The sequence below is a fragment of the Opisthocomus hoazin genome, chromosome 1 (genome assembly GCF_030867145.1).
Source record: "Opisthocomus hoazin isolate bOpiHoa1 chromosome 1, bOpiHoa1.hap1, whole genome shotgun sequence".
Classification (NCBI taxonomy): Eukaryota; Metazoa; Chordata; class Aves; order Opisthocomiformes; family Opisthocomidae; genus Opisthocomus; species Opisthocomus hoazin.
In genome coordinates this window covers 36,242,602-36,268,551 of record NC_134414.1, presented here as the reverse complement: position 1 = coordinate 36,268,551, position 25,950 = coordinate 36,242,602, and the positions used below count along the sequence as shown (strand labels likewise).

The 25,950-nt window shown below is 43.3% G+C and overlaps 1 protein-coding gene across 1 annotated transcript; it reads left to right on the top strand.

Annotated features, from left to right (window-relative positions):
* Window positions 1-26: 26 nt before the first annotated feature.
* Window positions 27-20,645, top strand: GPALPP1 (GPALPP motifs containing 1). The gene is made up of 8 exons (XM_075422203.1): window positions 27-192; window positions 6,427-6,571; window positions 7,590-7,685; window positions 12,460-12,568; window positions 16,956-17,090; window positions 17,319-17,483; window positions 17,906-18,004; window positions 20,320-20,645. The coding sequence occupies exons 1-8, from the start codon at window positions 108-110 to the stop codon at window positions 20,536-20,538; spliced, it is 1,053 nt and encodes a 350-aa protein (XP_075278318.1). The 5' UTR covers window positions 27-107; the 3' UTR covers window positions 20,539-20,645.
* The last annotated feature ends 5,305 nt before the right edge of the window (window positions 20,646-25,950 follow it).

Sequence of the window (25,950 nt, the reverse complement as noted above, 5' to 3'; positions counted from 1 at the left end):
TTGCGTCATCCGTCAGTGCCGGAAGTGCGGCGGCGGAGGGGGACGGAGGAGAGGGGCCGGGCTGCGCCCCCGAAGCCGAGGGCGAGGCCTCCCCCCCGGCTCACGTCATGTCCCGCGAGCTGATCGGCCCCGCGCTGCCGCCCGGCTTCCCGCGCCGCGCCGAGGCGGACCCGGATGAGGACTTCGGCCAGGGTGAGGCGCGAGGGGCGTGGCCGGTGGCCGCCTCACCCCCGCTCCGCGCCGGCGGCCGGGCCGGGCCGGGCCTGGGCGGGGGGGGGCGGTGTGTGTGAGTGAGGGAAATGAACCCTCCTGCGGCGGGGTGCTGACAGGCGTGGAGCGGCCGGAAGCTGGTTTGAAAAAAATACCGCGTGGGTTGGTTTGTTATTTTTCCTACTCGGGTCCCACAGAATGTTCGGGGTTGGAAGGGACCTCTGTGGGTCATCCAGTCCAACCCCCCTGCCGAAGCAGGGTCACCTACAGCAGGCTGCACCGGACCTTGTCCAGACGGGTCTTGAATATCTCCAGAGAAGGAGACTCCACAACCTCCCTGGGCAGCCTGTTCCAGTGCTCCGTCACCCTCAGAGGGAAGAAATTCTTCCTCGTGTTCAGCCGGAACCTCCCAGGCATTAGGCCTGTCTTCTGTAGTAGCTCCAAGCACGGTGTGAGATAGCAAGGGAAAAAGGCGGTGGTTGGGTCTTTGCAGCATGCTTTCCTGTGTCGGAACAAAAACACTCCACGAAACTCTTGGTTTTTTCGGTCAGCTTTCCTCAGGATGCGGGGGGGCCTCGCCCTCCGTGCCCGCTGGTGTCAAGAGCGGTCCTGTCAGCGGTGGGGCCTCCCTGAGACCAGCGGGCCCCTCCGCAGCGGAGCTTGCTTACCCCACTTAACCTCTCACCTCTTCTGTGTGGAAAATATCTCTGGAAGTAGCCACCTGAGCGTTAATGCTGTCTGTCCTTAAGCCAGGGTCAGATCGCCAGTGTGTATATATGCAATTTCTGGCAGCGTTGCAGTGAGCGGGTTATATATTCAGTGATCAGGTTATATATTCAGTGATCAGAGTTATTCTGAAAGGTTTGTTGTGCTTGTCTGCTCTTCTCATTTTTAAATCCAGAAGAGGGAGCAGTAGGAAGAGAGAGCAGAGTGCTGCCTTAGCTGATGCCATAGCAACACCAAGCTCCAGGGCTGCAGTTTGGCTTTCCGCTGGAGTCTTGACTTACACCCTTGTTTGAGATGATGCAGCCTTTCCTATTCCTGTTTGTGTTGGTGGCTTATTTAATCACACGCGTTTCAATCCACATACTGATAAATGTTGCAAGTATCTATATTGTATATGAATACACTGAACAAAGTAAGTTAAACTTGTTGTTAGGTCGTGGCTTTGTAGCACCGAGCGTTTTGACAGTATGTGATTTAGGTTATTCAGCCTGGTTTGTCCACTTGTTGTTACAACATACGTCAGCTCCATGGTACTTGTTATACTGGCAGAGCTGCTTGGGGATTTCTATGTGAAAAGAATGAAGGAATTTATTTGCCTTTAAAAAAAACCCCACCACACCAAAGTGCAACTACTGAGGGGTCGTTTATTTGTTTTTATAACTTTTATAAACTTTTCCTGACTTACCACAGTTTGGCATAACAAGTAGGTGTACTTGCTCAACACACGAGGCATACTGCTGCTGTGCAGAGGAGGAAGAGAGAGCAAGTGCTGTGGCGTAACACACTTTGCTGCACAGAAGTACAGCTCAAGCTGGAGCCCTGCACCTGCAGCTTCTAAGTGGCAAAATCATGTGGTGGGGCTGCCACAGGTGTCTTCCATGCTGTGACACTTGCTGGGTCTGGAGACAGAATGCACCTGGAAGTTGTTCTGTAACTATTTCCTCATGTGTTCTAGCAATTTTAAGAGATACTTCACCTTTTAAAGCTGAACAGCTTTTCCGGTATGTTTTCTTTCCTTGTGGTCTCAAATGATATTTGAGCTGCTCTTTGCTTTTGTTTAAGACCACTCGTTTTTTTTATTCTTCTTTCATTGTTTCCACCTCCCAACAGCAACAAAGTAGGACTTTGGGCAGCCATTCTGAGAATTCTGTAAAAAAGGTTTCATTCAGAACCGTAATGTAAAAGAACAGAATAGACGATTTCAGTTGGAAGAGACCTACAACGATCATCTAGTCCAACTGCCTGACCAGCGCAGGGCTGACCAAGTTAAAGCGTGTTGTTAAGGGCGTTGTCCAAAGCCTCTTAAACACTGACAGGCTTGGGGCATTGGCCACCTCTCTAAGCAGCCTGTTCCAGTGTTTGACCCACCCTCTCGGTAAAGAAATGCTTCCCAGTGTCCAGTCTAAACCTCCCCTGGCACAGCTTTGAGCCATTCCTACACGTCGTATCTCTGGATCCCAGGGAGAAGAACTCAGCACCTCCTTCTCCGTGTCGCCCCTCAGCCTTCTTTCCTCCAACCTAGACAAGCCCAGAGTCCTCAGCTACTCCTCACAGGACATGCCTTCCAGCCCTGTCACAAGTTTTGTGTCCCGTCTTCTGGACGGATTCAAGGACCTTCACATCCTTCTTAAACTGTGGGGCCCAGAACTGCAGTACTCCAGGTGAGGCTGCACCAACGCTGAATACAGCCGGACGATCGCCTCTTTTGACCAGCTGATTATGCTGTGTTTGATGCACCCCAGGACGCGGTTTGCCCTCTGGGCTGCCAGATAAGCGTTTGTGTTCCATCTGTACGATGTGATGTTGCCATGCTGGATGTAGTGAACACAATAAATGTCTGTTGATCCATTCTTAAATTTGCATTTCTTTCATCTGTATATGGATAATGTAGACTCACAGAATGGTTTGGGTTGGAAGGGACCTTTAAACATAATCTGGTTCCAACCCCGGACATAACAGCTCTGTTAACAGTTGTAAATTTTAGCATGCAAATTCTTGCCTTTTTTGTTTTTTAAAGAAAATGTAGTAATTGTAGCTTGTGTGATTGCACTGATGTTAACATTTGGTGTTTTGCTGTGAATCACGAGCAGAGTTAAAAGCTCAGTTGTTCATTTCCTTGTGCATTGCTGCCTCGGAAGATAAGGGAGTAGCTAAGATAAAGTGCCAGTTGCTGCTCTGCCTGGAGGTCAGCACAGGGGGACCCAAAATGGACTTTACCAGGAGCTACCAGTGTCCTTTGGTCGCATCGGAAAACTGACGCTCCTAAAACCCTGGGAGTTTTCATCAGGACCAGGAGGGGAGCAATCAGTAGTTGGACAGGCTCAGAAGCTCATCCCTGGTAATTCCTTTACCTTTCCTTCTTCGGCTTGTCACTGTCCAACCCATGGAACACACTCAGCTTGCGATTCTTCATCCCATGATGATTCTTTGAAGCTGGCCTAAATGTGCTCCTGCTGGACGAATCAATCATTCTTCCTTTGGCCCGTTCATCCCTGCCTCTGTGCTGTCCTTGTACCACCAGGAAAGAAATGCCAGGGAATGGCTAAAAATAACCTGAGATGCAGAAGGGGGGGATTGTCTGTTTCAGCAGTGAGGCCACATTCGTAAAAGTACAGATGTGCTGATGTGATATGTCTGAGCTGATCTGTCACTGTTGCTGAACGTGAAAGGCCCTGCTCCTGTCTGTCCTTGAGAGGTTCCCAGTGCCTGCCTGATGGCGTGGCAGATTGCTCAGAATCGCCAAATACAGCAGAAATTAACCTAGCAAAAACAAGCCAGAGCAAAAAGTAGTTCTTCATTTGGTTTCTGAATTGAATTGACTTAATTTTCAGGCAGCCGGTCACCAGAGCCAGCTCAATGGAGGGGGCAAATCGGAGCAGCGATAGTAGGATGGCCACTTCCAGCAGCTGTGAAACATTCTCTTTGCTCTGACCTGAGAAGTGTCCCTGGCTCTGTTTCTCTTACCTCCATCCCCAAAGTTTTCTTCTCACGGTTTCTTATCCCACTCTCCTGCTCTGAGTTGGTCTGGGTTCTGGTTACTTGCTCACTTCACTGTTGCTCTAGCATTACTACATCTATTTCTTTTCCTCACCTCGTTGATTTTAGTTTCCTGGCACTCTTGAGCTGTCCTCTGTTCTTCCTTTGATGTGTATCTTTCCACTTTTCCATGGCTTCCAGAGAATTTCATTCACAGACTTCTCATTAGATCTTGGCCTCCTTCCTTACCTCCTGCTGTCTTTTCTGCAAGAATCTATGCTTAGCCATTCCTATTCCTTCCTCTGTGCTCTTTTTCTTTTTTCCCTAGATCTATAGCTGTATCCTCACCCATGCTGATTATTAGTCTCCGACAGTACCACGACCGTATTCATTTTTAAACCCATTCTCTCAAGTCTGTTTCTCCTCCACTTCTTTCACCATGTCCAGATGACTCTTCCTTCCCCAGGCTTTAAATGCCATTTTCCCTCCCAGAACCAGTCTCTGTCTCTCTTTGTTTCTGGCTGTCCTGCTTAGGCTGCAGTTCCACAAACAAACAGTTCTTTCAGGGGAGTGCTGGGTTTTGCAGTGTTATTTTTATGTCTCGTAAGTTCCCCGATCCGATTTATTCCATAGCCCACACAAACAGTTGTGCTGGCATACTGGAGAGGGATTGGGATAGAAAGCATGTGTTAGCCCTGATGCTGGACAGCATGTCAGTGGGACCAGTCTTCTCCCTTAACTGGTTTGGGTTTACGTCTTCTTTCCAGTCACAAAGCTGCTCCCAGTTTCTCTCTTCCTCTGCAGTATGAGACTCCTCAGACTGCAGCTCGGTTTGCTCCTTCACTCCAAGTCCTGTCTCTTACCTGTCTGCATTCAGAGCAAATGAAGCTCTGCTTTCAGCATACCAGGGCACCAGGTGGCTGGAGAAAGCTGTTCGGGTTTTGTCTGTTTTTTTAAGTGCTTTTTACTTAGTGGTATTTCTCATACCAAAGTGGGAGACTTCTTGATAGCAGTCTTTATTCCTATTTAGCATTCATCGGTTGGTTCCCTCTCATCTGGAACTTACTTTACTTTATAGGCTGGGGTGTTGTGGGTTTTTTCCTTCTTAGTGCTGAAATGAAGTGATGCATGTCCTGGTTAAAGTCTTTCCCATTAAAACTGAAAACAAAATAAGTGGCAGATCTGTCTGGATGCTTTGTAACTAGTAGACTGTCCTTGTTCTGTGTCTTGTGTGAAAGACAAGTAAAAGCTTGAAGGACTCAATTTCTGCCTAGCCTTTGTCAGCTAACAATGGAACCATAATCTGTATCAGGTTTTATTTTGCACCATCAAAAAGTCATCATTCTTTAACTGGAAATGTAATTTCCTGGTACCCTTTATTTATGTGGTTTTCTTGCACCTCATCTTTTCGTCTAACCTTTGACTATTCATAAAGCTAACAATGTCTTTTCTCCACCAAAAGGGCTTTCTGTCCTGTGAATCTTGGACTCAGTGTTCGAAATGTGAAAAGGAGGAATGGTGTCTGTGTTTCAGGATGCTAAATCATCGGTGCGATCAGATCTCCACTGCATCAGATGGCTATTTGTGCTCTGTGTGTAAACTGGCGCTGGCCCTGCGTGCGCTGCCCCGGATCCTGGGACCGTTGCTGGTCTTTGCTAGTCCAGCTGGCTCTGTGTTGGTTCAGCCTGTGAGGGTGTCGGTGGGAAGTGTCTTGTCTGGGGTGAACTTGCTGTTAGGATCAGTGGCTAAGCTACGTGTGAACCCAGTGTACATGGCACTGTGTTCAAATAAAGTCTATAAAGGGCTGTGCCTGCTGGTGGAGACAGTGGCAGAAACGTCTCAGGCCTGTTAGCAATGTTAGTGTCTGAATTTTTCCTTTGCTGGGATATCCTCCCCTCCTCGTTACTCCAGAGAGCACGGGATTGACTGGAGCACGAGAGCCCCATCCACTGCCCCGGCCTTCCGACAGCAACGGTTCTTTGAAAGCCTGAATGCCTAAATCATCCCTGTTCCAGCAGAGTACTCAAGTCTGTGCCTGCTGTTCACGCTTAGCTGAACTGGGAATAACCTTAATGGCTAAGCCATTCCTACAGCAGCCTGGCAATTCAGTTCCTCTAATCTATGGTCTCCCATTCTGTGTATGTGCAAATGATGCAGTTCTTCACTAGTAAGCTTCAAACGCTTTATTAAGGCGGTGGTTTCTTTTAAATATACCAGTTTATATCATATGCATCGTAAATCAATTGTTAGATAAAATAGGGCTTTCTAGTGCTGTTCCAGAAGACACTCATGTAGTAATGGATTGGTAATGTACTATAGTTTCAGGGGGGTTGTTCATTGAAATATGGTGCTGAAAAATGTAACTTCTAGAAGTGTATTTAGCTTTTCTAAATGCTAGACAGTGCAGTGATTGAATAAACTTAATTCCAGGTAGATATGTGTTTTGGGATACCAAAATAGATCATACTCATTTGAAATGTTTAATAAGTATCCCAAATAACTCTGGATGTTCAGTTGCAGGACCAGCACTGCCTCCAGGCTATAAAAGCAGCTGTAGCTCAGAAAGTCCTGACAGTGACGACGACTCGGAATCTCTTCATCCATCTGGGGATGCAAACAGAGATTCTGAAGAGGAGACAGAAGGAGATCCAGCATCAAAGTGAGTATGTTCTTCAGTTATTTGTAGATTTACATTGTATTGCAAATGAAATGTGTCTGCATAAGTTATGAGAAAGGGAGAGTGTTATCTAAATCAAAAGGTAAACCCTATACCTGTGTATAACTTGATGCTGTGTTCTGCATGTTCTTTGTGGTCAAGAATGTTCAGCTGACGTGTTTGACACCGTATGGTGGAATTAAGTTACTTAGGACAATCAGATCTCTGTATTTACATGTTTTATTTTAGTTCTGCAATTAAAGTAATAAAATCCTTGATGTTTTGCTTGTTTGTACTAAGGACAGACACCACTTATCACGTATGTAAGTATTTGGTACTGGAGTTTTGTCCTGTTTCTGGTGTACTACCTCTCATCAAGAGGTCGTAAAAACTATTTATAGGCATGAATTTGTGCATTCAATTAAGTCAACTCTAATGAAAAAACTCAGATTGTTTAGCGAAGAACAGGAGTCTGCACATACTCTAATTTGGTGGGGTTGATTACTCACAATTGCTGTGTAGAGAACTTGTGTGTGTTTGTGCTAGGCCTTGTATAAGGGACTTGAAGGGCATTATGCCATCTTAGTGAGTGCTAGAGTAGTTATTACGCACTTTTCTCTTGTTGTCTTGTTCAACAATTTTTCAGTTCAGTAGAACTGAACTGGGAAAAATACTAGTCAAAATGCAGCCAGTGTATGAAAACAGAGAAAGAAGAGTGCTGAATTTAAAATTACTCTGTGGCTAGAAAATGGTATTTCAACATTATACTACTCTTCTTTCTACAGCAAAAGCATTCTTCGTGGTTTTTTTAAATGTTAGAGCATTTTTGGAGTGAAGCTTATGCTCCCAATTTTTTAATTGCTTCAAATTATTTTGGATCCTTTTGCACTGTCTCCTTGGTAACAGCAGGATATTTAGTACATAAGACTGAAATAATTTTATGTATTTTTTTTCTTTTTAAAATGTAGATAATTGCTACGCATGTCAAGGTAATTATTAAGTGAAATCTTTTTATTTGCAGAAAGCCAAAAAGAATTCAGGAAGATGATGATGATGATGGCTTTTTTGGGCCTGCTCTTCCTCCTGGATTTAAAAAACAGGACGATTCTCCAGAGAGGTAATTTAAATGGAATTGTATTCAGACTCTTTTCCTTAAAACACAGTTATTTTAGATGAAATATTTTGTGGCACTATTACAGAACACTTCACTTGTGCACTTCAGATTCAGATGATTAGAATTGCTTCCTCCACATTCTGAGAACAGGAACAGTATTTGCTTGAAACAGAACACATAGCCCTCCTAGTCCTGGCTGGAAGGTTGGAGATAAAAATTAAAAACGTGAATTGTCCAAGTTAAATTTTGAATGTCAGATTTCTCGCATTTCTTATGATAGGTTTCAGTGCAGAAAAAAACAAATTACAGGGTACAAGGACCCACAGTTCTGTAGTTCTCTCTGGGCTGTGAGGGAGCAGGGCAGTTAGCTTTTGTGTGGTGCAGAGATTATTGGCATTGTCATTTGCTGATGCACCAAGGATTGCTGTTTAGGTGTCTCCAGGTAGAAAACTAATCTGAACAGTGTAGGTTTCTAGAAAGCCAGCTGTCATGTCTAAGCAAATAAGCATTATTTGTAGCCTCTATCAGGAAGCTTTCCATTTGATTCCACGTGGTTATAAAATACTTCCCAAAAAAACTGTTTATGGATTTTTCTATGCAGAACTTAACCATATCTCACAGACTTCTAGTCTTCACATCAATCTGTGCACTTCCTACTATAATTGATATCATAATCCATAGTGAAATTGGTACTTCCAAGGGAACACTTAGTGATGAAAGGTACAGTAGAGTCGCTTGATCACTATTATCTTCCCTAGAGCAATAGGGAGCTGGTAGATAAAATAATTCAATACCTGCCTGTCAGGTATGAGTTTTGAGTTCTAGGAATGTGACTGAATTTATTGTCAAGCTGTGTATGTAGTATACGATCTAGAAGGAAATTTCTAAGTTGAGTTTTTTTTTAGTTTGGATATATTTTTATAGTTCTTGGCAGCAGTTAGGAAAAGAAGAATTTATGTAATTAAGGTTATCTGGAAGTGTCCTCTTCATCTGTTTGGTTACACTTCACTGTAGTCGACAAACTCTTTTGTAATTGTGAGTATCGTGCTCAGTGGGCTTATTTGGTGCTTTGATTTTCCCAAAAGTAACTAATATATTTTCTTTTTCTTACGTTTCATATGCACAATGTGTTATTTTAATTATAAAATTTAGGAAGTCACTAAAATAATGTGATTTCTAATAAAGCAAATAAATGCTTGTAGCTTTTAGTATCAACAAAGGTGGCGTTCCTGCTTTCTTGATTTTTGACATAAATACTCCTGTGGTAAAATGCTATGCTAAAGTGTACAAAGGAAGAGACAAAGAAGAGGCAACTTGTAGCTTGAAGGTTAGAGAAACGAGCAGTAACACAGGTGGTCACCCATCATATAATCTTAGTCTTTTGTGTGTTCGCCCAACTCTTATTTCTGCTTAGCAGTTTAGTTCCAAAATGATGGATAGCTTGCATTTGCATTCGGAGGCCAGGAGTCTGCCCTGTGTCTGTGAGTATGAGAGATGAAAGCAATAAAAGGCATTTTCTAGGGTTTTTGTGTTTTGGGGGTTTTTTGGGGGTTTTTTTTGTGTGTGTTCTAGCTCACTATACGACTGCTCCTAGCACACACTGAGAAAGCAGATTGAGCAGAGCCGTTCTGCGCCCAGCCCAGTTCCCTGAATAGGTGGGAAAGGTGCGATGTGTGGGAAGAGCCTTGTCTGTCTTCCACCCCCGTACACCTGGCAGTCTGGTTGTGCTGATGCACTGAGGCGCGTAAGCTGTGCAGGGTGTAGACACAACGCTGTTAACTGTCTCCCCGCTGCATTGCCCCTAGCATCAAGCAGATTGCCAGCTGACAACCTAGCCATGAATAATTGAAACAAATTCGGGCTGTTTGTTTCAATTTATGGACATAGTGTTTATTAGCTCTGTGTGACATACTCGTTCTTTCAGAAAAGCTTTTCTTCTGTTACATCTTTTCCAGAATTGTCAAAGCAATATGTTCATGATTAGGAGCAGTTCATGTGGCAATCTGCAGCTTTCTAAAAACTGTTCGGATCATTCCAGCATAAAATATATATATGAACAGATTGTCTTCAACTTTGGAAAGGATGTTGCTGTTTAGCAATGTTAGACAGAAGTGCAGCACTCATAAATATTCCCGAAGTATTCACACATCAAGGTAAAAAGCAAAGGGTAGCTTAAAAAAATTTGTTATACATCAGAAGAATGCTGAAACACCCATCTTGAAACATGCATTACCAAGGACTCCGAGTCCAACAACAGGAAAGCATTCGTTGCCATATATGAAATCGAATATTCCTTAAATGAAAGTGAATTCATTATGAGTGTGGGGGTTTTTTTTTCTGAATGTGTATAGAGAAGTACTGAAGTTGCCAACAGCAGCAAAATGTGTTTAACAGAGTTTTATTTAGATTCACTTCACCTGTTCAGAGAGCCTTTGGACCTCCAGGAAACTGTCAATCATGTCGGCTGTGTGCTGCTGAGGAAAGACTCGAGCAACAGGGTTACTCATGTGGGAAAAAAAACAACAAAACAACATAGAAATGGAAAGCGTGGGAGGGATGAATATGGGAACCATTTTTCTATTCCTTGGAAGAGCCTTTGAGCTGTGACAACAAGGGCAAGTGCAGGGTCCTGCACCTGGGGAGGAACAACCTCATGCACCAGTACAGGCTTGGGGTGGACCTGCTGGAGAGCAGCTCTGCGGAGAGGGACCTGGGTGTCCTGGTGGACGACAGGTTAACTATGAGCCAGCAGTGTGCCCTGGCTGCCAAGAAGGCCAATGGGATCCTGGGGTGCATCAAGAAGAGTGTGGCCAGCAGGACAAGGGAGGTTCTCCTTCCCCTCTACACTGCCCTGGTGAGGCCTCATCTGGAGTACTGTGTCCAGTTCTGGGCTCCCCAGTTCAAGAAGGATGAAGAGCTACTGGAGAGAGTCCAGCGGAGGGCTACAAGGATGGTGAGGGGACTGGAGCATCTCCCCTACGAGGAGAGGTTGAGGGAACTGGGCTTGTTCAGCCTGAAGAAGAGAAGGCTGCGAGGGGACCTTATAAATGCCTACAAATATCTGAAGGGTGGGTGTCAGGAGGATGGGGCCAAGCTCTTTTCAGTGGTGCCCAGTGACAGGACAAGGGGCAATGGGCACAAACTGAGGCACAGGAAGTTCCGTCTGAACATGAGGAGGAACTTCTTCCCTCTGAGGGTGACGGAGCACTGGAACAGGCTGCCCAGGGAGGTTGTGGAGTCTCCTTCTCTGGAGATATTCAAGACCCGCCTGGACAAGGTCCTGTGCAGCCTGCTGTAGGTGACCCTGCTTCGGCGGGGGGGTTGGACTAGATGACCCACAGAGGTCCCTTCCAACCCCTACTATTCTGTGATTCTGTGATTCTGTGTGACAGAAGCAAGGCAGAGTATTTGAGATCTGCTTTTTTTCACAAGTTGCACAGATACAGCCCACAACACAGATAGATGTTCTTATATATTTTAGTCGAAAGCTTTTTTACTAGTTTGGTTTAGCTGTCTCTCCATGCAAAATAAAGGTACTTGCATACTAAAATAAAATATTATTTTGGCTGTATCTGTATAGGTTTAAATTAAATCTCATTAAATTACATTGGGAATTTAAAATACGATCTTAACAAGAAAGCAGTCGGAAAGGAACAGAGGAAAATAAAAGCTGTTTCTTTTTGGCAGCAGCCAGGTGGGGGTGGAACTTCGATTTAACCCAGACCTCTTGCCTAGGTTTGAAACCTCACCAGTGTCCTTGTCCTGGCCTGAGCCCACATTTATTGCTTGTGTCTGTCTATCTGTGGTTGGCTTTCTGGCAAGACTTTCTGCTTTTTATTTCCCCTCTTCAAATCCTGACAATAATATCACTACAGCAGGGCAGTACTGATTAGATTATGCGGGATTTAGTAGAAGACCATAATTAGCATAATTCAATTCATATTGTGTTACATTTGATGGCCCTAAAACTCAGAAACTGAAGATCATAATAAACAAAGTCTCTGCTGATACATTGTGAGGATACTGTCAGTTGGATATTTCTTCAGGTGATAATTGTTTGGGGTTTTAATTAGCTTTTATTAGCTTTAAAGGATGTGATGGTGGATTGTTAAGAGGAACTAATGTACAAAAGTCTTCTCAGTACTGCAAGCACAGTTTGTAGTATGCTTTGAACACCATTGAAAAGAGAGTCTTGCCTTTCTGTGTTCCTGGAGACAATTGAATTATATTGCTTGCAGAGCTGAAGTTACCTGGGATCACAAAACTGTTCTTCTCTTGTCCCCACTCTAAGTGAAAATAAAATCAGAGCAGTTCACTGATTCTATTTATTGAAAGGCAGTGAAACTATGGTGCAAGGCAAGAATGAAAAAAATTTGCTTTGCTGCTAGAGAAAGAGTAGCATATATTTGACCCACTTCATTGCTCTTGAATCTGGTGAAGAAAGCTAGGGAAGAAGAAAGTGGATTTCCTTGACTACATGCTGCAGGTTTCCTGGTTTTCTTGCATGGCAACTATCTGCAGAAGTCCTCCTGAAAAACAGAGAAAGTCTGCTATTTCTGTTGTGTGCACATAGGGAGTACTTTTGGCGTGGGGAGGAAGGAGAATCACACTTTGCATCAATATTCTATTTCTATTTTTATATTAATCTATTACATTATTTTTCCTGCAGCAAGCAGTGGAAAGCTGTCATTGAATGTACTGTCCATGTTGGTTATGGTGCTTCCTTTTTTTATTCCCCTCAACTGAAAACAAAGTGTTTTTTTCCCCACCCATCAAGGCCCATTATAGGTCCTGCATTACCACCTGGCTTTAGGAAACCTTCACAGGACACCGGGAATAGCAGATGTTCCATAGGACCGTCTGTTTCATCAGAATTCCGTACTCAGGTTTGTGAAAACAGAAGCCTTTTTTGTTTTAGTACAAGCTATCTGAAATGCTTAAACAAGTAGGAGCCTGAAAAAGTCTACTAGATGTACTTTTCAGAATGACAGTTTAATTTTAGACCAGAAAGTGTCTGGCGTATTTTTGCCTGAGTCAAATACTGAAGCATAAATAAGCCTTAAAAAAGAAAAGGGCTGGTCTGGTTTGTTGTGATTTTGCTGTTAGACAGATGATGCGCTCGCTGAACACAAGAGATCTAGGCATCCTAAACTGCAGTCACAGTAACTCTTCCTAATGTTTTTCCATTCTTTCTTTTGATGTGGCGTCCTTCACAAGCGAACGTCTTGCCAAAGTTCAAATTTTTAAAGACATTGGAGAAGCGATGCCATCTGTTAGAATGAAGATATTTACCTATAGTTCAAGCTTTTACTCTTTGCTGATGGGGGAGCAAAATGAATTAATATTTCACATATCTTAAAAATATTTATGAGTGGATATGTTAAAAAAGTTTATCCAAAAGAATGCAATCAAGAATGACACTACAGTGGCACTGATTGTTCTTGTCAATAGCAAGATGATACCTGTAGCTGGGAGCAAGGCAGAGCAGGACAGTGACACTGACAATTTTTTGGTTGGTGTTTTCTGACTGTTCTCATCATGTTAGGTAAAAACGGGGTAGAAGTCCTGTAGTCTAAGCCCTAGCTGCAAAATAATGCATGCAGTACTAAAGAACATTCGGGAATAAGATGTGTGATAAAATACAGCTAGAAGTATGGGGAAGATTCAGCTCCCTAGACATGGGCCTGTGGTACAATTCCGAGGGATCTGGATCGTCTGCTGGGCTGGCAGGTAGGGAGTAGCACCTGAGAGAAGCTTGCATCCTTCTTGAGCAGCACCTCTTAAGCCAGGCAGGATACCCTAAGGCATCAGAGATGGTGCTGGATACCACTGTTTAGGCACCTGAATCTCTCTCATGCTACGGTAAGCTGAAGATGAATTCCTTGTGAGAATTAACAGCTATCTGTTTGTTTCTGAAACACTTGCGTTTTGAAGTTTAACTCGCAGACACTATGGGACATGCTAGGAAGGAATGAGGCAAAGGCTGCTCTGGAACTTCACTTTTTTGATTAGTAGTTGCGAAATACATCATTCTCCAGCCTCCTACAGTGAGTGTTGTCATAATCCTTCATGAAGAATGATTGTCTGACATTTTTAAGATACTCATCATCTTATAATTCCAAATAACGATTAAGCAATTTATCATAGTGACAAATCTCTTGAGGCAGGGATGTCAAAACTGGTCTGCTTACATATTTCACAAACAAGAAAGTCTCTTTTCTCCTAAATAGATCTTCTAGCATCAGCTTTGTTACAGCTGTTACAGAACTTTAACTTTTTTTCTCTTCCTAATAATACTATCTTTTTTTTTCTTTAACTTTGAAGGGGGGGGAGTGTACATTTGGCTTCAATTTGTTTAATTATTTTTTATTCTAGTACATCTTTAGAGGCAGCTTATTCCATGCTGACTCTTCACTTTATGTTGATTTCCCCTTCAAACTTGAAGGCAGTATTTTGTAATGTTTGTTTAATTTCATCTTGTTTGAGGCAGGTGGTAATGGAGTGAATTGAACTTAAGACTAATGAGAAAGGAAATGAGACAGGCTTCTTCAATTAAAACTCAGTGTGGAGTTTGTCTTTCATCCTCAACTACTTTACAATACAATTTATTATGAAAGTCTTACATCTTCGCATTTTCTATTTGTTTGTATACAGAGACAAGAAAGTGTTTTAGTAGCTTGGTGTCCCAAGATGGTTATTCCTCTTCCCCACCAGCTCCTGTAAAAAAAATTGAGAGAGAGAGAATTCAGTCACCCCACTCTCTAAAAGTGGAAGGAGTATCACAGTGGTAGATAATTAGTGAAAGCTTGACTGTGTATATGTTTTTGAGAAAAATGACGAGAGAAATGCGTGTTACCACCTTGCAGTGATGGTGTTTGTAAATGACCAGCTATTTCTCACCCTCCTCAGTATTTCAGATCCATTTCATGCGACTGATCATACAGCCATTAAATTTGCTAAGCCTCTTCTCACACCTCATGGCTCGCAGCCATGTGTAGCTGTGTCTCGTGCTACCTGAAACTTGCACTCCCCACTACTCGTACCTTTGACTCCTAAAGGCAGACAGGGCCAGCAGGCTTGGCTAGCTTGGAGCAGCGTCATTAAAGCACGCCAGTTTCTGTAGCAAATCGCACACATAGGAGTAAAGTGGTAAGACAAGAGGAAATGGCCTCAGGTTGCATCAGGGGAGGTTTAGATTGGGTATTAGGAAAAATTTCTTTACTGCAAGAGTGGTCAGACATTGGAACAGGCTGCCCAGGGAAGTGGTGCAGTCCCCATCCCTGGAGGTGTTCAAAAAACGTGTAGATATGGCACTTCGGGACATGGTTTTGTACGCATGGTGGTGCTGGGGTCGCAGTTGGACTTGATGATCTTAGAGGTCTTTTCCAACCTTAATGATTCTATGATTTTGTGAAAGTGGCTTGTTTCACACCTGCTGTCTCTCTCAGCCCAAATCCATCTACAGCAGTGGGATGCCAGCTATGAGCAGCCTGAAGTATTAGGCTTGAACTCAGTGCAGCAGGATACGTTTCACTTGCCCTCCATTCCTCATACTGCCATTAGGTGACTCTTCTAGTGAGGTTCTGTACTCTGTTCTTGTGTTCTCCACTGGGTCACCTCTGCCTCAGGCGCCTTACTTTACATAGAAGGTTCCTGACACTGTTTTTCCACTGTCCATCGCTCTTGAGCCCTTTTCTTCTCCGATGGTGTCATATGTTGGTTCTAGGATGTCCATCTGGTAACCAAAGTTTGATATGACAAAAACATGCCATCTACCCCACCTTCTTCATTTTTCATTTGAAACTTCTTTGCCACCACCTTACATTCTCATGTAAAGCTCTCTGCTTCCTGATTGTACAGCCTCATCATCACAGAATCATAGAATCACAGAATGGTAAGGGTTGGAAGGGACCTTGAAGATCATCTGGTTCCAACCCCTCTGCCATGAGCAGGGACATCTCTCACCAGACCAGGGTGCTCAGAGCTCCAGCCAACCTGGCCTTGAACACTGTCAGGGAGGGGGCAGCCACAGCTTCTCTGGGCAACCTATTCCAATGTTTCACCACCCTCAGGGTGAAGAATTTCTTCCTAATATCTAATCTAAATCTGCCCTCTTTTAGTTTACAGCCATTCCCCCTTGTCCTATCACTACACACCCTTGTGAAAAGTCCATCTCCATCCTTCCTGTAGGCCCCCTTCAGGTACTGGAAGGCTGCTCTAAGGTCACCCCGGAGCCTTCTCTTCTCCAGGCTGAACAGCCCCAGCTCCCTCACCTCGTAGGAGAGGTACTCCAGCCTTCTGATCATCTTCATGGCCCTCCTCTGGACCCGCTCCAACACATCCATGTCATTCTTATGTTGGGGGCTCCAGAGCTGGATGCAGAACTCCAGGTGGGGTCTCACGAGAGCAGAGTAGAGGGGCAGAATCACCTCCCTTGACCTGCCCCTTTTGCTTTATCACCCACGTTCAGGCTGTAGCTAAATCGTTTCATTTTTGTAGATGTTGGGCATCTTCGCTTTGCGTCAGGGGCACTGTGTCTTCACCGCTCTCTGTCTAGTTCTGCCTCTGTCCACATCTGTGCTGTTTGAACTTGGAGGGACCTATGAGCTTTCTGTACAACCCCTGGCACCCACAAAGATTCTTATTAACATCTAGTCCCTTTCAAACTTAGTTTTTTGAGCTGTTCTGCAAATAATTGCTTAGAATGCAATGTCAAAAGGGATAGCAGCAGTGAATGACAGACTGGCAGATACTGTACACCCGGGGTGTAGTGCCATGCGTACCACTGTACCCCAGCTTGCGTGTTAATCTGTCTAGCATCCATACAGAATCTGAGCTCAAGACGGTTCTCCTTGCGGTGCAAAATCGCAATCCTTATTATGGAGATGCATCCAAATGTTGCTAGCGATGGTAAACCCTAGAATATCAAAGATGTACTTGTGTGTTTCATATTTACCTATGGCCACAGAGGCTACGTGGCTGCGTGCAGAGCAGTGTCAAGTAGCAGGACTTGGTGTATTGCCGCTGTGTTTAGCAGCGCTGCGTTCTGCCTCAGACAAGAGATGGTGCTTTTGGAAACACGGAGACTAAGGATCCATGTTAAAGTGCTAGAACAGGTCTCATCTGGAGCTGTAATCCAGGTTTTTGTTGTCTGACTGGCAGATGCATTGTGTTAGGTTTATATGCTCTTCCAGACAAAGTCATTCTAATCCTGTGAAGTGTTTCTTGATGGTCTTAGCACTATGGTTGAGAGAAATGTTTTGTTTTTGGAAGGCAACAGATAGCAGTGAGGAAGAAGACAATCTCATAGGCCCAATGCCTGCAAAAGGACCAGTGGAGTCTGATGTGACTAAAGAATTTGAACGCAGAGCTCAGAGAATGAAGGAAAAACTTACTTCAGCAGACAGTGTAAGTTGGATTTCTTAATTTCTGATATTTTGTTGCTGGAGTGTGTTTGTGTTTTTCTTTGCCTATTTATGTATGAACCCAGTTGCAGTTCTGCATGAGATGCTAAGTATTTGCAATTGTTAAGACAAAGAAAAATCTATGATTTCTGCTGGAAGCAAAGAGATTCAGACAGCAATTTTTGACTGTGCTTTTTTCACTATCCCCCCCGCTGCTGTTTCTTTTGTAAAGGATGAACCCAAGCAAGTTACCAGGGAATCATGGATGACAGAGCTTCCACCTGAATTGAAAAGCTTTGGATTTGGTCCAAGAACATTCAAAAGAAGAGCTGATGACAAATCAGGCGATAGATCTATTTGGACAGATACTCCAGCTGACAGAGAGAGAAAAGCCAAGGTGAGCATTTATTTATTCATTCATATACACTTGCAGGCAGTATGTATGTTGTTGATATTCTGTGAAAACAAAGTAAAGATACCCTGAGCTGTTCAATGAAAATTTTTTTCCACATTTTTCTTTGTTATCAAAACTTATTAATTCAGGCTTAAAGGTAAAGGCAAGGAAATAAGGATTTTAAGTAACATTGATATTCATTTATTCCCGCTCCCTTCTGCAGCAGTCAGCTACTCTGTATCAGCTCATTGAATTCCAATTACAGTGTGTCCAGTTTCTCCCTTTATCAAGCTGAGCAAAAAATATCTGGTGGCCTCTGTCGTGGCCTCTACCCTTCAGATTTAATTAAAGTAAATACAAGTTTCCTTGCTTTTTAGTTCAGACATTCTGATTACTATAGCATGTGATTTGCTTCTACTCATCAGGAAAGAGAAGAGGCAAAAAAGTCAACCAGTAAGGATAATGAAGAAATTGTATTATCTGGGAGAGACAAGAGACTTGTTGAGCAGGTGGCTTCATACAACGTAAGTGTGATAGCAAAATACTTCCTCTTCCTGCATTTCCTTGAATTCTTCACTCTTTTCTTCTGGTTCTCATTTCTAGCGCTGCTGGTTTCCATGGTGATGCCACTACAGTCTTCCCTTTTAGTGCCCAAACCTACTGCTGTGCAAGTCATTAGAACATTTGCCATTGACTTCCAACAGGAGCAGGACTGGGTCCTCAAGCTGCTGCTGAAAACAGTGTGACAGAATTGGGGTTTGCGTAAATTGTCTCAGTTTTAGATGGCGTTTTTCTTAAATCACCCTCACATCAGGACGTGGCCGCTGAGAGTAAACAACCTTAATTCAAATTTTTAGCTTGCTTCACCAAATTGCCAACATCCCAAGACTAAAACAGTAGTAAAGGTTTAACTTTTAGGACAAAATATGCGTTAACCCAAAGGAAGCTTGATGGGCTAAGAAAATCAATGCATTAATTACACTATGTAATTAATTACATTAACTGCTCATTACAACAGCATTGTTACGTGAAGTTTTGCTCAGTCTCTGCAGAAGCAGATAATTTTCACAGACATATGTTGATTACTAGAAATCTGAACTCTATGTCAAACTCCCTCTCACTTCTCCATCTGCCAGCCCTGTCCACTGGAGTGTATGGACTGTTGCCTGCCTTACAGCTGTTCCTTCCAGCTCTGCCCTGCTTCATCTCCTGAGCTCTTACGGAATGCAGTCTGATCTCCTGAGACTATAATTAACTTGGGAATCGCAGTCTTGGCTTATATTACATAATTGAAGTTTATCTGGCACTTTGAATAATTTATTTGTAGTTCATTAAATCACATGTCCCTCTTGATTTAGAGGCTTGCAAATCCTGAGCTATTAGCTTACTCTCTTAATTTTCTTCTGTATTGTCTGTTTCTACTGTCTTTATAATATATATATATATTAGAATAATTTTCATGTAAAACTATGGGTTTTGCTCTGTACAGTTGCCAGAATAAAACATAATAGGCCTTTATTGTTCCTGAGGTTAATGGAGATCTCTCTCAAAAAACAAAATTTAAATCAGTGTAGCAGGATACCAAGAGGGCATCATGTTTAAGAACAATGTTTTTGGGGTTGTTTTGTTGTTTGTGTGTTTTTTAAATGAGCTCTTTTCTGATTTTCAGGTGGTGGGTTTTTTTTTTTTTCTTTTAACATCTTTTCCTATATTCTTGCTGTCTCTTTCCCCGCTGACCTTTGTCAAGGATACTTTCATAGAACAGCAGCTTTAATTCTTAAAATAGTTTCTTACAGTTAATTCTTTCAGTGCTGATGCCATATACATTCTCTGGTGCAATTCTGACAACATTGACACGGTAACACCGTGAAGAAGTATTGTCCATTTTCTGTTTTCCATGAGAATCATTTCTTGTGTCATGTATTAATTATTATTTATATGTGCGATGAAGTAAGTGTTTGCACAGGGAGTGAAGGGAAATGAACCCTCGGAATAAAGACCTCGTATTGCTAGACATGAGAAAACAAGAGCTGCTCATGTTTTGTTCTTTCTCATGAGAGAATTGGTTTGGACTGGTCTTTTGGCTGGTTTGTAATGATTTGAGAGTCTGAGAAATTGACTCCTTAGGGATACACAAATACACTTTACCTGAGTAAAGGAGGGGCCACGTAGTCTTGTGAGAACTAATCCTGCTCCTGTGTGAAATCAGCAAAAGTTCTATGTGGTATTTGGGCTGGATCATGCTTTTTAATGAAGGTGACTGAAGTCCTTGACTTGGCAGAACACATGCTCTACCTCAAACCTGTGCCTGTCCCGTGGCCTTGCAGCAGAGGACTCAAATCCTGAAAAGTGAAGAGCACACATTAAAAACACAGTACTGCATGAGAGTAAGACCGAAAGGGTGTCTCACTTGTTCCTGCCCCTGGCAGTGATCAAAGCCAGATGCACAGGGGAAATGGAGAAGAAACTGGGCCTGTACTTTGAGATGTTTCTCCTGACCTGTTGTCTTCATTTGTCTCTGATAATAATGGCAGAGCAACTTTTATATTTCCTTTGCAGTATTTTTATAATTTATCTCCACTGTCTGCGGAGATTCAGCAACATTACGGGTATCTTTAACGTCAGTGAATTATTAGTATTTTACTCAGCGTAGACAAGATTACATGCGCTTTCTGCTCCTACATATGCTAAATTTATCGTGCTGTTCTCCAGTTACTAAGCTGTCTTCTTTTTCTGGAATTTTTAGCTTTCCTGATTCCAGTGTTTCCATTTGGTTTTTCTGTATGTTGTTGATATTTTGTGACGCTTTATTTCCTCTTCCTTCTTCCCATTTTTCCAGGAGTCAAAGAGGTCAGAATCTCTCATGGACATACATCAGAAAAAGCTAAAGAGCAAAGCATCTGAAGAAAAGAACAAACCTCAGGAAAGAAGGCCATTTGACCGAGACCAGGATCTCAAAGTCAATCGATTTGACGAAGCGCAGAAGAAGGCTCTTATAAGAAAATCCAGAGATCTGAATACTAAATTTGAGCACAGTAAAGGCAACATGTTTTTATAATGTAAAACCATGAAGCTTTTTTGAAGTCAATTTAACTTTGAATGCTTAATTTTGTAAGTATTTTTTCTGTAAATATTTGTATGCAAAATAAATTTCCTGATGTTTAACTATTTTTCCTTGTCTGTAAATACTCTATTAGGGAGGATCATCTGTACTAAAACTAAACTGGTAAAGGAAAGTCCTGGTGTAAAAAAGAGGAGGTAAATTTGCTACTTTAAAACATTGATATATAATTAAAATCGGTATTATTTTAAGGAGCTCTAGATCTGATCTTGAAATGGAGTTGGCAGTTTCCACCTTTCTCCTGCCATGCTTAAGGTATTCTTGCTGAGCCTGACCTGAAGGAGATGGATAAATCCCCTTCAGGCCCGTGGGCAGGACGTTGCTTGACTGGAGTTCCTGCTGGGGAGTATAAACTCAAACGGCAGCTTTTATGTCCGCCGGCGCTTTTATTTCTATGATTCTGTGTCTGTGCATAAATACAGTTTTATATGTATGCAGTATAATTTCTGTACTATTGCAAGAAGAGCTAGTGGTAGCAGAAATAATAAAACCTCAAGATTTGCAGATTTAATTATAAAATGGTCGTATACAAGCAGAGAAAATCTGAGTTTCAATTTGCAGGGCTTCTCATCAGAAAATCCATCTTTTTTAAGCAAACACAATGTGAAAGCCAAACTAAAATAAAGCTTATTTTGTCAGTTAATTTGCAGAGCAGAACAGCTCGTTGGTATCAAAAAGGAAGTAAGTCTGACTTTTAAAAAAATCTACATCCATGGTTGGAGTTCTTTAGCTCTTCTGTGTGTGCGGCGCAGCTGAAGGGAGAGTTGTGTTACCTATTTAAAATTAGACTTACAATTCTGTCCTTTTTTTTCTCAAGTAATGTTTGGGATCCTTTCTGAGGAGCTACTGAAAGCATCTAAATGTGAACTTCATTTTATACATGAGACCCTGTCAACTTGTTTGGAAGTGTGGCACCTTTTGCGTGTTAAATACCGTGGGGTTCGCTGTCGTTTGAAAAAAGGCTGCCGCGACAGACGGTGTCTGGGCTGGTTCGTGCCAACAGAGCAGAGACCAGACAAGCCACAGCAACGGATGGCTAAAAAACTTGGTATTATTTTATTGCACATGTGCGTGAGCCCAAGGCACAGCCTCCACGTGCGGAGAAGTCTTGGAGAATTTTCAAGGTCACGAATGCTTACATGCAATATATTTAGATACTGCTCTTTTTTTTTTTCAATAGACAATTTATTTTGCCATCTGAAAAATCTGATCCCTTCAGGAGGAAGAGGGACTGGTTTTGTGTTGTATTTGGTTTTTCTTCAATCAGTTTTGAGTTTCTGAACCTTTTCGTTTTGAGGCAGGAGGAGGGTTTAAACAAGGTCTGTTTATTTTTCCTCCCCTCAAACAGACTTCTGGTAGTGCCTCATGCTTTTTTGCCTCAGCAGACAATGTCCCCCTAGGTTTCTACCTTCTGAGTTGTCTCATTCCACTTTTTGGGGAGCTCCTCTGCAGCTGGTGGTTAAATAACGTCTCCAGCAAATCAGAAAATGGGGATTTCTCTATTGGAAAGGCAGTACTGGGAAGGTTTGGGGGTTTTTAGGCAACTAAAGCAATGGCAGGGTGAGCATTGTGTGACTAACTAAATCTTTATCGTTGACAAAAAGTGATCCTCATGCCCACTTTTGGAAACCCTACTGCCTTGAGAAACCAATTTATGATCCGGTGTTGCCTTACGGTGAAGGAGCTGATCCAAGGAGCGCATTGTGCAGTCTTTGCTCATTCGGACAACTCTGTAGCAGCGACATCTGCACAAATGAGGGCCGCTGGAATTAAGATTATTGTGTTGTTCCGTGCTTCGTTTTCACTTCTGTTCTTTGGCCCCTCTTCCTCCAAACCGAGGACCGGCGTTCAGCCATCGCAGATGGCCAGATCTTGCCGGCTGGCTGCATCGCCGCCATTTGCTCGCTGCCTCCCCGGCCCCACGTCGGTCTCCTGCCCTCTCCACGGACGTGCTTGAGCGGAGGCTCCACTGGGTCGCTCGAGAAGAGACCTCTTGTAGTGGCAGCGCCAGCAGCCCCGCATTGCACCTCCGTACGCAGGGCGCGCAGTTCTAATTAGTAAAGCCTCGATGTGAGTTGGAAATGTGTTTTCTCTCGTGGCTTCATCTCTTTTATTCGTCTCTGAAGCAGCCTCTTGGAGACTCAATGAAATCTGTGCTAACGAACGTGAGACAGGGGGAAAGTGGAATTGTTGAGGGTTCAAATTAAGCTTTTTCGTTACTTTGTGTAAATTGAGTGAATTTTTAAATTGCATTAATATACAGACTAATCTCTTCTTACCGATGCCAGACTGTTCCCTCAGTCGTTAGAACAAGCAGTAACTCACAAAATCACAAGCTCCGTGAGCTTTTGTGGGAAAAGATGAGCTGTCCTCTACAATTTGGACAAGCTGCAAAGCATTTCTGCAGAAATGTTAGCGGGTGATTTTTCATAATCTCATTTGAAAAACCAGAATTTGTTTCACAGAAAATCCTCACTATAATTCCTATGTAATGTTTCTGGCGACCGGCTCCCGACGCGGATTTAATGGATTCTATTGCTATTCTGCGCTGCCAACCTGCGTCGCGGCCTATCAGCTCGAGGCACATCAGGAAACTCTCTGGTAAAAAAATGCCAGGGAGGTTTTCCTGGATGTGAGAAGCCTTTCAGCCTAGATTTTAAAGTGCTTGCCTTTGTTTTGTGCTGGCATAGACATCCTTTATGAATACTGATGTTAAAAATTTCTGCTCAAGAGTAGGGTCGCCTCCTTCTGAAATGTCAAATAGGTGTGGAATTCATAGTGAGGTCAATAAAAAGAAGGCTTTTGTGGTAGGCGTATGAGAAATTGGATGTTTATGGGGAATTTTAAGGAACATTACAGGTTAATAACAAAAAGATTAAAAAACCCTGTGGAGTCTGCTGTTACCAAGGAACAATTAAAAGCAATAAAGACATTTCAAGAAAGCCTACTGATTTCTTTGTACGTATCTTCAGCACAAAATATTGAGCTACTATGAGGTTTGATCTAAATTTTGGTAGAATGTGATTTAAGAATACAGTCACCTGAGAAAAATCTCTGTTCTTGAGAAAAATTCCCGCTCTTCTGATTTAAACACCTATTACGGAGAGTTATTTTTTGCTTCTGCTGTTGCAGTCAGTGGCTGCACTGTGCCTGCTTAGTTTTCAGGATGAAATGCATTTCCCAAATAACAAACAGCAATAGAAATGCATTTTGTTTAGGGCTCTGATAGTGTCACGTTGATAGCACAAAAATGGCATTGTCGGAATAGCTTTCTTCTTGAAAGAAACATTGAGATGAAACATTGAATTGTTTCTGTTCAGCAGGAAAGGTTTTTTCGTGCATAAAAGAAGTTTCAAAATGCCCCAGAGGGTTCCAGGAGTCCGGGGCTGCTCGTGCTTGGGGACTTGTTCTGTTTCTGAAATGTAAACTTTGTTATTTCTGTCCAACCAATTACAACCTGTACATTGATTTAAGAATAATTTAGCTTTTAAAAAACAGAATCTGTGAAAACTTCCTGCATGTGCACCTTGAACTTCAGCCGCCCCACCTGCATACAGTGTGTATAGTTTCTAATTGCGTGCTTACCTAATTCTCAAATAAAAGACATGCATGTGATTTTCTGTCCTTATGAATTGTGTGCAGCATTTTATATGCTGAGAGAAAAAACAGTTACGCGATGTTTTTCAGCCAACAGCTTCAGATGTTTCTCATGTGCTCACTAATGAAGATAGTGTGTTCTTACCTGAAGTCGGTGAGGAACTCAAGTGCACGTCGCAGTTGTTGCATACCTGTGAAACACATCTTCCTGATGTTTCCAGCTCCGGCAGCTGAGTGAGAAGTGGTGACCCTCAACAATGACTCACCCCAATGTGGCTTTTCTGTTCTTTTCAATCTTGATGTGAAGACTGAGGTAACGCCTGTGCAGGCTGATCTTTTCACAGCAGCAGCTTCTGGGTTCTGCTGCAGTAGCCATGGCCACAACAAGCAAAAGCCCTTTCTCCATCATCCTCTCTTTGTTCCTTGTGGTTCCGATCGTCTGTTTTCTTACACTGGTCTTTACACTTGGGCTGACCTGCTGGAGAGCAGCTCTGTGGAGAGGCACCTGGGTGTCCTGGTGGGTGACAAGTTGACCATGAGCCAGCAGTGTGCCCTGGCTGCCAAGAAGGCCAATGGCATCCTGGGATGCATCAAGAGGAATGTGGCCAGCAGGTCAAGGGAGGTTCTCCTCCCCCTCTACTCTGCCCTAGTGAGGCCCCATCTGGAGGACTACGTCCAGTTCTGGGCTCCCCAGTTCAAGAAAGACGAGGAACTAGTGGAGAGAGTCCCATGGAGGGGTACGAAGATGGTGAGGGGACTGGAACCTCTCTTCTGTGAAGAAAGACTGAGGGAGCTGGGCTTGTTTAGCCTGAAGAAGAAAAGGCTGAGAGGGGACCTAATAAATGCTTATAAATATCTGAAGGGTGGGTGTCAGGAGGATGGGGCCAAACTCTTTTCAGTGGTGCCCAGAGACAGGACAAGGGGCAATGGGCACAAACTGAAGCACAGGAAGTTCCGTCTGAACATGAGGAAGAACTTCTTCCCTCTGAGGGTGACGGAGCCCTGGAACAGGCTGCCCAGGGAGGTTGTGGATTCTCCTTCTCTGGAGATATTCAAGAACCGCCTGGACGCGGTCCTGTGCAGCCTGCCCTAGGTGACTCTGCTGTGGCAGGGGTGGTTGGACTAGATGACCCACAGAGGTCCCTTCCAACCCCAAACATTCTGTGATTCTGTAATAAATCCCATTGCTCTCTGAAATTATATCCATTTTGAATCAGCACGGCAAATCAAGCCTTATTAAAAAAAAAAGTCTTTCTTTTAGAGTGGAAACTTAAGGTCTCTAGGAGACAGCAGCACAGACTGTTTGTCACTTCATCAGGAGCAGCTGCAGCTGTAACTTCTTCCAAATAAGCAATCCAAACATAAATATTCAAAAGCAACTCTCATGAGCAGGCTTTACAGGGAGGGGCTGGCCCAGGCTCTCAGCTGCTTACCATTGCCATCTCTTGCTTCACTTCTTAGGGCTGTAACCACTTGTGTTTGCATGTGTACACCTGAACAGGAGCTTGACGACTTCCCACCTCACGGCAAATTACATCTTCTCTCTGTCCTTTCCTGGCTGTCTCTCTCCAGGAGCCTCGCTCCCTACATTTGCCAGTACCCGAGCTGCTACAGAACACATGATGTACATCAACAAATACTTTTTGATAACATCTTAACTTGTGTGAGCCCTGGAAGAGCTGCTGCAGCTCTCCCCATCGGTCCTCCTGGTGGCCTGGCTCTAAGAACCAGCCAACTGCAGAGTTTTGCGGC

What these genes read in the sequence shown, in the direction of transcription:
- GPALPP1 (XM_075422203.1), top strand. Translation starts at nt 108, where the DNA reads ATGTCCCGCGAGCTGATCGGCCCCGCGCTGCCGCCCGGCTTCCCGCGC. An exon ending in GAAGGAGATCCAGCATCAAA is followed by an intron (nt 6,572 to 7,589) that starts GTGAGTATGTTC and finishes TTTTATTTGCAG; the next exon opens with AAAGCCAAAAAGAATTCAGG. An exon ending in AGCAGGTGGCTTCATACAAC is followed by an intron (nt 18,005 to 20,319) that starts GTAAGTGTGATA and finishes CCATTTTTCCAG; the next exon opens with GAGTCAAAGAGGTCAGAATC.